General features: G+C 40.2%; 1 protein-coding gene across 1 annotated transcript in view; it reads left to right on the top strand.

Moving 5' to 3' along the window:
- Positions 1–1,851: 1,851 nt before the first annotated feature.
- Positions 1,852–11,717, top strand: part of LOC106586820 (VPS10 domain-containing receptor SorCS1) — a 36,975-nt gene continuing 27,109 nt past the window's right edge. The window contains exon 1 of the mRNA XM_082965628.1: positions 1,852–1,982. Within this exon, the coding sequence (XP_082821754.1) occupies positions 1,963–1,982 (20 nt within the window). The 5' untranslated portion in view covers positions 1,852–1,962. The remainder of the gene's footprint in view (positions 1,983–11,717) is intronic.

The raw sequence follows: 11,717 nt of genomic DNA, 5'->3' as shown, positions 1-11,717 counted from the left end.
ACGACCCTCTACTTCGTTGATTTGATACTAGGTTTGTTTTGGAGTTTTATAACTCACTGGACTGGTAATGAATCCAAATTGGAAATGTGGACTTAATCATTAATCCAAGGATGTACAGGCCAGTGTGTACTAGTACAAATTGTACACTGACCAGTGCATGCAGACTGTACAGTCCTTGTTGCCCAGCATGATGATGCAATGTTTTGTAATCTATCTGGCCTACAAGTCATGCAGTGTGTGGCCTTAGAAGTCTTGAGTACACCACTGGAATTCTGACATAAATAACATAAATACTACAAGAAATGCTACTTTCTGACAACCGTTGTGAGGGGTCCTGAATGGTTGTCTGTGGTAGCTAGCTGGTGAGGTGGGCCTAGTTGCATGTTGTTTTTAATTTGCATACCAATTGCCCCTACCACACGATAGTGAATCCACAGCCATGGACGCCAAGGACTTAAATCCATTGAGATTATGGATGGACTTTTGCCAACACTGTAACAGAGTTCTGGGAGCATTCTGGGGACTGAGAGAAGGTGACAGGGATGTGTCAAGAGAGAACAAGAAACAGCCTCAATGCCAGCCAGACTTATCTGATTCCTGTGAACCTGGCCTGGAAAACAACATTATCCATTTCAATGAAAAAGATTAGTCACAATCTTACTTCTTCACACTTCTATTCCTGAAGTTTTGGGAAGTTTTCTCACCTTTTCCTTCTTTTTTTCTTTACTTCCTCCTTCAGATCAACTCAGCCCATCTCCTCATGCTTGAGTTATACATTTCTAAATGTTTTGGCTCTGAAACTACTTATAGAGAGGGAGGAGGAAACAGATCAAGGATGGAAGAGGTGGAATATATGGCTTACTCTCACTTCCACTCTCTCTGAGAGTTATATTTTTTCTATATCTCTTTGGAGAGTTGCTGGAAACAACAAAACACATATCCTTTGAGGGGAACGCAGCAGGATGGAAGGCAGTGAATATGTTATTGATAGTACACTATCAAACACCTATTTTAGAAAGCAAGAGTATTGCCTTATTTAACCCCAGATCCCAGCCTGAAAAACAACCCTGTTTGAAGTTAAACAATTGCATTTGTGTGCCATTCATTCAACAACGTTATTTATACCCGACAGCGAGGGGGATTATGAGTATGATGCCCATCAGTCAACCATAGTTATGGCTAGGTATAAATCAAACGTTTGTTTCTGGCCTCTCATTCATTCCTGTTGGGGCTCGGGGGCAGTATTGAGAAATTTTGAAAAAAATATGTGCCCATTTTTAACTGCCTCCTACACCAACTCAGAAGCTAGGATATGCATATTATTAACACATTCGGATAGAAAACACTCTGAATTTTCTAAAACAGTTTGAATGGTGTCTGTAAGTATAACAAAACTCATATTGCAGGCAAAAACCTGTGAAAAATAGATCAAAAAAAATTTGAATTTTGTGACTGTACTATTTAGTGTCATTGTTTTATAGATACCATAGTGAGAAAGGATTCATTTCGCAACTCCTACGGCTTCCACTAGATGTCAACGATCTTTATAAAGTTGTTTGAAGCGTCTATGATGAACAGAGACCGGATGACAAGGAAGAGAAGTTGACCTCCCTGGGATGTCGTCACTTCATTATTGGCTGCACCTGCGCAATCATGTGATGCGATACATTTTTCAAAGACGTTTTTCAAGACACAGGAGAGGTCGGGTTGAAACATTACTGATGTTTCACGTTAAAAATGGCTCTAAAGATTGATGCTAAACAACGTTTGACATGTTTGAACAATGTAAATAGATTATTTATTTTTTTTTCGCCGTGACTTCCCCCCCCCCCCCCCCCCCCCCCCCGCTACTTTTTAGTAGCCTACCGAAGCGCTAACAACTTGGAGTTATTGGGACATCAATTATGAACTTTGTTGAAAGAAACCACATTTGCAGTGGACCTGGGATGCGTGGAATTGCCAATGGATGAAGAGAATCAAAGGTAAGGGAATATTGACAATAGTAATTTTGATATTACATGGTTACAAGATGGTGCTAACCTGTATAGCCTAGCCTATTGTTCTTAGCACAGCACCCGGTTTATTGCAAATTGTGATTTCCCAGTAAAGTTATTTTGAAATCTGGCATTGCAGTAGCATTTACGAAATGTTAAACTATGAATATTTGAATGACAATAATATAATTTACCAATGTTATCGAATAGTAATTTTGTGATTTGTAACGTTGTTCACCGGAAGCATTTGAGAGAAAAAAAAAATCTGATTTTCACCGCTTCGGTAAAATGCTGTTTTTGGATATAAATATGAACTTGATGGAACAAAAAATGCATGTATTGTGTAACATAATGTCTTAGGAGTATCATCTGAGGAAGATTGTCAAAGGTTGGTGCATAATTCTAGCTGGTTATCCGCTTATGGTGACGCCTGTCTTTGAATTGACAAAACATTACACACAGCTATTTTCAATGTACTCTCCTAACATAACCTAACTTTATGCTTTCGCCGTAAAGCCTCTTTGAAATCGGACAATGTGGTTGGATTTAGGAGATGTTTATCTTTCAAATTGTGAGAAATAGTTGATTGTTTGAGAAATTGAAATTATTAGATTCTTGCAGTTTTTGAATTTCCCGCCATGGTCTCTTGACAATGAATCCCGATATCGGGATAAGATCCCCAACATTAAGACATGGCTTTGAAAAGCCTGGGAAGATTCCATACAATTATTGTAAATGCAAAAGTTCCCTCACTTACTCTCAGCAACGCAATATTTTGTGTGATTTCTCAAATGTTTTGAAAAGTGGCAGTCTTTAGAAAGGCGTAGAGCTACTTCAGCAGCATCCAACTAAAGAGAGGTAGATTATTGACTTACCCAAAATGCCAAGGGGCAGGTTAGAACAGATGATGTAAAAATGTGTGACTTCACACATCACCCCCCAAGGCTTTTGGTGAAGAGAAATGGAGCCTTTAACGCCTCCATCCACAAACGAAAAGCAGCAGGACTGGGATCAGTGAAGATATCCTTTAAAGGGTCAGAAAAACTGTCTAAAACAGACTGATGTTTAAATCAAAAAGGAATTTAAAGAAGTACATGTAGCTGCCAAAATAAAGGAAACACTAGCATAAAGTGTCTTAGAAGGGCATTTGGCCGCCACAAGCCTCCAGAACAGCTTCATTGCACCTTGGTATAGATTCTACAAGTGTTTGGAACTCTATTGGAGTGATGTGACACCATTGTTCCACAAGACATGTTGTTGATGATGGTGGGGAAACGCTGTCTCAGGCACCACTCCAGAATCTCCCATAAGTGTTCAATTGAGTTGAGATCTGGTGACTTAGACACAAATGCACGTACCTTTTGTTTTACTATCCTTGTGGGGACCAAACAATTTATTCCCATTCAAAATCCTATTTTCCCCAACCCCTAACCCTAACCTTTAACCTAAAATTAACCTTAACTCTAACCCCAACCTTAGCCCCAAAGCCCTCACCCTGAACCTAAACCTAACTCCTAAACCTAATTCTAACCCTATCCTTAAACCTAACCCCTAAGCCTAAAATAGCCATTTTCCTTGTGGGGAATGGTGAAATGTCCCCAATAGTCCGAATGTTCCTTGTTCCACTAAAACCAAACACACACACACACACACACACACACACACACACACACACACACACACACACACTCTCTTTAAACTCCCTATGCTCCTTTGAGACCCCTCTTTCAAAGTCACAGAGATCTCTTCTTCTAGCCATGGTAGTCAAAATAATCGGAAACGGAGCATTGTAATACATGACCCTAAGCATGATTGGGTGTTAAGTGCTTAAAATCATCATCCAAATGTCAGCGTTTCTTACATTATAGTTCTTCAAAGCACTTCAAGAGTGCATTTGTGAATGAAAGCATTGGCATGTTTTCATGCAGTGAATGCCATGCTTAAAGTGCCATGAAAGAATTACTTAGGACCAAAGTGAGATTTAAACTTTCATGTCTTTGTAGTTGTTTTTCAACTTGTGTTCAGTAACTTGTACAAATAACAAATACCTTATCTGGTGTGCACTCTTGGTTGTGAATGGACACATGGATTTATGCCATGAAGGCCATGCCTAAAGTGCCATGGAAGTATGATTTGTGATATGCAAACTTCATGTCTCATCGTTTTCCCCTTTCCAGTAACTTGCATAAAGTGCCAGAAAAGTATGATTTGTGAAATGTACACTTATGTTTTTCCCAGTGTCCAGTAACTTATGACAAATGCTGTATCTTGTGCTCACTCTTTATTTGATTTATTTAACTAGGCAAGTCAGTTAAGAACAAATTCTTCTTTACAACGACAGCATACACTGGCCAATCCCAGACGACACTGGGCCAATTGTGCGCCACCCTAAGGGACTCACAATCATGGCCAGTTGTGATACAGCCTGGATTTGAACCAGAGTGTCTGTAGTGACACCTCTAGCACTGAGATGCAGTGCCTTAGTCCGCTGCGCCACTCGGGAGCCCTCTTGGTTGTTATATGCATACAGTTCCATGAAAGTTAGGGTTAAGTACATTTGGAGACTGAAACGTTCCTGTCTCATAGCTTTTCTCTTCCACACTGTGCTCAGTAACACTTGAAAAATGATAATAATACAATTAGGGAGTGCTTATATTTGTCATGTTACAAGTGTGTCATGGAAATGTTTTTCTTGCATATCCCAACTCCCCTTGAGACACCCGCAGGGAGTGGAGTTACGGCCAGGGTCACTATTGCCCAGCGCCCCTGGAGCAATTTGGGTTAAGTGCCTTGATCAAGGGCCCAGCAACAGATTTTTCACCTTGTCGGCTCCAGATTCAGATCAGCGACCTTGCCAAACGCTGTAAACTTCCAAGCTACCTGGAGTAGCTATACAGTACCTACAGTACCTTGGTTCTTATCTAACATTTTCTTTTCACACAGTGGGAATAGTCTTTGACTTCCTAGTTTATTATCAAAAAGCCAGAGAGCCTAGATGGTGTAGTGAATCTGTTTGTGCATCAGAAACATTTCCCTGTTCCTGCTGTTGTTGTTTTGTTTCACGCATGGACTGTTTCATATTTCCTCTTCCTGTCTCTGTTGCCTGTTTCTCATTTTTCAAGGTCACTCCAAGTGTCGAGATAAAGAAGAAAAAACACATCTCCTTTCACTGATTGGACCCAGTCTGTAAATGTGAATGTTTTTCCCTCCATTATTCATTCACGCTTGAGTTTCCACCATCCTACATGTCTCTCAGCAACAATCCACTGTGCTCTTCCGGCAAACACCTGCAAATATCTTTCCGTACCCTTAATGTGGCAATTTTCCAAATTTAGAGATTTTTGTAGTTCGTTCCAGTCATTAGCAGCAGAGAACTGGAAGGAGAGGCAGCCGAAGGAGGAATTGGCTTTGGGGGTGACCAGAGAGATATACCTGCTGGAGCGCGTGCTACAGGTGGGTGCTGCTATGGTGACCAGTGAGCTGAGATAAGGGAGGACTTTACCTAGCAGGGTCTTGTAGATGACCTGGAGCCAGTGGGTTTGGCGACGAGTATTCGAGCGAGGGCCAGCCAACGAGAGTGTACAGGTCGCAGTGGTGGGTAGTATATGGGGCTTTGGAGACAAAACGGATGGCACTGCGATAGACTGCATCCAGTTTATTGAGTAGGGTATTGGAGGCTATTTTGTAAATGACATCGCCGAAGTCGAGGATCGGTAGGATGGTCAGTTTTACGAGGGTATGTTTGGCAGCATGAGTGAAGGATGCTTTGTTGCGAAATAGGAAGCCAATTCTAGATTTAACTTTGGATTGGAGATGTTTGATGTGAGTCTGGAAGGAGTGCTTACAGTCTAACCAGACACCTAGGTATTTGTAGTTGTCCACATATTCTAGGATCGGGTGTTTGGACCCATATTGCATCTCATTCACCTGTGCTCTGGCTAGGAACAAAAATTACTAATATTATCTCAAACAATATCTGTAGAAATGTTTCACAGTGGATTCAGATGTTGTGTTCAGAATGCTTGTGTTTTGTCTACGTTCAGAATAATGTTTAAGCATATCAGTCAGAGGAAAGATCATGTTTAGAGCCTGAAGGCTTGATCTTGCCTCAGGGTCTTCATTCAGCTAAGAACTTTCCTGGTTTCTCTCTTCTCTTTCACAGTTGCAATGTCAGGTAAAGTTTTTCCTTTTTGTTAATCTCACTTCTGACACCAACAACCCGACCATGTCTAATTTTTAGGCCCCGGTGGAATTATTTGACAGGGTTTTTAGAGTTTTTCTCCCTGGCTAGCCTGTTTGGTGATTTTGTTATTCAATCACGCTGTTACTATCTCTTTGTTGTGGTCTGCGACCAGCCAAGTCAGCTGCAAGAGACCAAGAGAGACCTCAGTCTGTGAGAACTGTGCAAGATAGATCGGCAAACTTTGTTTGACTTCTGGAACAATACAGGAATAGGACCTCTGAGTCGGTTGTGCTCGTGAATGCCCCAGGCTTTATTTATTTTGTTTTTTGTGGCATGACAGACTGAGGTGATTTGGTTTGGGAGTTTGGTCCCACTCTCGGATTTGAAGCACTAGGTTTTTTCCTCTCTCCCCAGAGCCTGGTCTCCACACAGTGCCTGTGTACACCAACCACTTAATTGTTCTGCCTCACAAGCAGCCATCTGGCAAAGGCTCACAACAATGCCTAATGCGATTTCTGGTCTTTTTTTACTGTTCATTTGACGTTCATGAAGGAACATGCACATTGTTTATCCCCTCTCTCACGCCTCTCTGAAATTGATTTAGTAATGAAAACGCTCCTCACTTTATGTACGTGCAGATGGAACCTGGCCAAAATGCTGGGGGGGGGGTTTGAATTCCAAGAAGAAACAGCCGGGATTCTGGAATTTCCCTGGACTTCTATTGTAAGAACTGATGCTGGAGTAGAGAAGAGTGAACATTTATTTTTGCACAGACATGGAACAGGACAGGAACAGCATCAGAATCGGGTAACGCAAAGACATACGACAATTAATGCAGAAGCGGGGAGCAGAGCTGGGGAACAGACAGATATAGTGGAGGTAATAACACAGGTTATTGAGTCCAGGTGTAACGCCCTGGCCATAGAGAGGGTTTTTTGTTCTCTATTATGGCTCTCAATCAGGAACAGGTGTAGATCGTTGTTGCTGATTGAGAGTCATACATAGGCAGTCTGTTTTTCCTTTGGGGTTTGTGGGTGAATAATTTATGTTTAGTGTTTGCACCTGACAGTACTGTTTGGCTGTCGGTTTCTTGGTTTCTTGTTTTTTTGTCTAACGTGTTCTTTCTTGAATAAATTCATTTAAGATGAACACATCCTCCGCTGCACCTTGGTCTCATTTATACGACAGTCGTTACACCAGGTGTGTCCAATGAATCGCTGATGCGTGTGACGAGGGAAGCAGGTGTGCGTAATGATGATGTAAGGAGTACGCAGTGCTGGGCAGCCAACGGAGTAGGGCTGGCTAATAAGTCCTTCGTTTTGGGGTCATGCTCAGGTAAAACAATTTGGCTAGTCTATACTTCCACATTTCCAAGTTCTATTCTTGAAGAGGGGTATAAAATGTATTGGATTGACTGGAATTCTGATAGACTTTGGTTTTTAATGTAAAGATATCATTTAATCGTATTATTATACCTAGTAGAAAGTGATGGGTTAGAAGAAGCCTACGTAACCAACCGTAAAGTAAAATGTAACATCCATATAGCTAGCTATGTAAACTTTAACATTGATTTATCCTGAAATAGATGTCATTCAATTGGTAACATATATTTTTGTCTTCTTCTAATGCCTTTTATGGGGAAAGTAATCTAAAATTAATTGAATGTAATCAGATTACGTTACTGAGTTTGGGTAATCCAAAAGTTACGTTACTGATTCAATTTTGGACAGGTAACTAGTAACTGTAACAGATTACATTTTGAATGTAACCTATCCAACCCTGTACATATACACGTTACATATTCTGCAATCTGCAGTATGAGGTACATGGCTTTAGTGTTTATGAAAAATATTTTCATGAGTCTTCTAAAAATATTTAGCCTCACCCTGTCTTTCCTTTTTAATGTATTTTACCCCTCAGTGTATTCAATAACACAACAATATTACTTATTACTTAGTTACTTATCTCTTTCACTGTAGGTGTATTCTGAAGCAACTGCCTTGCAGTGCTTGGAAAATAAAGTTCCTGGATTGAAGCTCCTAGTAAATGAGATTTTAACTCTAGGATATGAGAGAAGTTTTCTCTTGCATCAAACTGTGTACAAATGGAATGGATGATTAAACTGCTTCAAGCACTCTTATTTACCTTGAATAACTAACTTCTTTACTATAGTGAAAGCATTTCATCACTAATATCCATACTACCTCAGGGTTTCTTCCTCGATCCAGGCAGACACAACAGCAGACAGTGTAACTACTGCAGTACCTAATCCCTTCTCTGAAACTGAAGTAATATTTCAGACTGCTGCTATCTTCCATCAGCAAGCCAAAACCCCATTAGTTTCAGGTGCCTGGCAAGTGTTGGAATATTTCATAAACTGCTGCTCCAACAACAAGAGGGAGTATTACCTCTCTGCTGAGCTGCTGAAGGCACTTCAGCTATGTTTTGCTCAGAATTTAAATTCTGAAGGCAAATTACTTTTCGTATTTTCCTCTGAATCTCCATTCACTTGCCACAGTGGCTCTGGCTCTCTCTGTCTCACTTAAGACATTGTATCCAGACCAGAACCTAGACATTGTTAGGTTCTAAATAACAGGTTGAACCAAGTTTATTCACACAAAGGATCAGACAGCTGAACAGACCAAGACATATTTACACAAGCACTGTTATTTAACCCTTCCTTCTATGTTGAGTCTCCTCCTTACACCTCTGAACAGCCAATACACCTCTGTTGCTATACAGAATTTTTGTGAAATCTATTCTTCCTCACTTCATTTTACCTGACCTCTGCCCAAATTCCTCACTCCTCCCCAACTCACGGCTGTCATGTTGACTTGTCTCAGACTGTGCCCCCCCTCCTTCCCATAGTATCCCTGATGTCTAACTAACATATTCTGAATATAAACGTGACAGCCGTGACAGCCGTTCTGAATATAAACATTCTACATTTACCTCTTCCTCAGTGACATGAATAAGTATATTTCAAATTTTCAAGTTTAGAAGTCAGACATTGTCAGTCCCCCCTGTTGAACATTGACTCCATACTGTTCATCATTATATACACTTGGGAATTACTTATAAATGAACAAACAATGATAATAAAACATGAACAAAAAATGTAACATGATTAACATTCACAGTTGATTATTATGTTTACACCTCCAAGACTTATGGCCCCTGATCGATATTCACACTAAGCACCCTCTTATTTCCATTTCTCATCAGACAACAGAATGACATTTCAGCTGGAGTTTTTGGCTTCCTCCATTTCAGCTGTAGCTTTTGACTTTCTCCATTTAAAATCAAATCAAATTGTATTGGTCGCATACACATGGTTAGCAGATGTTAATGCGAGTATAGCGAAATGCTTGTGCTTCCAGTTCCGACAGTGCAGTAACATCTAACAAGTAATCTAACAATTCCACAATAACTATCTAATACACACAAATGTAAAGGGCAGAGCGGCATAGGCAAGACGCAATAGATGGTATAAGATACAGTATATACAGTTGAAGTTGGAAGTTTACATACACTTAGGTTGGATTCATTAAAACTCGTTTTTCAACCACTACACAAATTTCTTGATAACAAACTATAGTTTTGGCAAGTCAGATAGGGCATCTACTTTGTAAATGACACAAGTCATTTTTCCAACAATTGTTTACAGACAGATTATTTCACTTCTAATTCACTGTATCACAATTCCAGTGGGTCAGAAGTTTACATACACTAAGTTGACTGTGCCTTTAAACAACTTGGAAAATTCAAGAAAATGATGTCATGGTTTTAGAAGCTTCTGATAGGCTAATTGACATCATTTGAGTCAATTGGAGGTGCACCTGTGGATGTATTTCAAGGCCTACCTTCAAACTCTGCTTGTCATCTTGGGAAAATCTAAAGAAATCAGCCAAGACCTCAGAAAACAAAATGACGGACACGTTCTGTTTCCTAGAGATGAACGTATTTTGATGCGAAAAGTGCAAATCAATCCCAGACCAACAGCAAAGGACCTTGAAGATGCTGGAGGAAACAGGTACAAAAGTATCTACATCCACAGTAAAATGAGTCCTATATCGACATAACCTGAAAGGCCGCTCAGCAAGGAAGAAGCCACTGCTCCAAAACCGCCATAAAAAAGCCAGACTACGGTTTGCAACTGCACATGGGGACAAAGATCATACTTTTTGGAGAAATGTTCTCTGGTCTTATGAAACAAAAAGAGAACTGTTTGGTCATAATGACCATCGTTATGTTTGGAGGAAAAAGGGGGAGGCTTGCAAGCTGAAGAACACCATCCCAACCGTGAAGCACCTGGGTGGCAGCATCATGTTGTGGGGGTGCTTTGCTGCAGGAGGGAATGGTGCACTTCACAAAATAAATGGCATCATGAGGCAGGAAAATGATGTGGATATATTGAAGCAACATCTCAAGACATCAGTCAGGAAGTTAAAGCTTGGTCGCAAATGGGTCTTCCAAATGAACAATGACCCCAAGCATACTTCTAAAGATGTGGCAACAAAGGACAACAAAGTCAAGATATTGGAGTGGCCATCACAAAGCCCTAACCTCAATCCTATAGAAAATTTGTGGGCAGAACTGAAAAAACATGTGCGAGCAAAGAGGCCTACAAACCTGACTCAGTTACACCAGCTCTGTCAGGAGGAATGGGACAAATTACACCCAACTTATTGTGGGAAGCTTGTGGAAGGCTACCCGAACCATTTGACCTACCCAAACCATTTGTCCCAAGTTAAACAATTTAAAGGCAATGCTACCAAATACTAATTTAGTGTATGTAAACTTCTGACCCACTGGGAATGTGATGAAAGAAATAAAAGCTGAAATAAATCATTCTCTGTACTATTATTCTGACATTTCACATTCTTAACCTCTATGGGCTAGGTGGGACGCAAGCGTCCCACCCGTGGTGCACTCCATCAACAGCAGGTGCATTTCAAGAGCGGCAAATTTGAATCCAAATAAATGTCAAAATTCAAATTTTTCAAACATACAACTATTTTACACCCTTTGAAAGATAAACATCTCCTTAATCTAACCACGTTTTACGATTTCAAAAAGGTTTTACGGCGAAAGCATAAATTTAGAGTATGTTAGGCCAGTACATTTACAAGAGTTGTGTGTAATGTTGTGCCAATTCAAAGACAGGTGTCACCAAAACCATAAATCAGCTAAAATGATGCACTAACCTTTTACAATCTCCAACAGATGACACTCCTAGGACATTGTGTTAGACAATGCATGCATTTTTAGTTCTATCAAGTTCATATTTATATCCAAAAACAGCGTTTTACTGTGGCGTTGATGTTCAGGAAATCGTTTCCCTCCAATAACCGGCATTCAAGTCAGCACCACAAATTAAATAATTCAAATTAGAAAACATTGGTAAAATATTATATTGTCATTTAAAGAATTATAGATTTACATCTCTTGAACGCAATCAACTTGCCAGATTTAAAAATAACCTTACTGGGAAATCACACTTTGCAATAATCTGAGCACTGCGCCCAGAAAAATACGCG

Source organism: Salmo salar, chromosome 02 (assembly GCF_965601325.2).
Source record: "Salmo salar chromosome 02, fSalSal1, whole genome shotgun sequence".
Classification (NCBI taxonomy): domain Eukaryota; kingdom Metazoa; phylum Chordata; class Actinopteri; order Salmoniformes; family Salmonidae; genus Salmo; species Salmo salar.
Note: the sequence above shows the minus strand (reverse complement) of the source record. Positions and strands in the feature narration are given on the sequence as shown.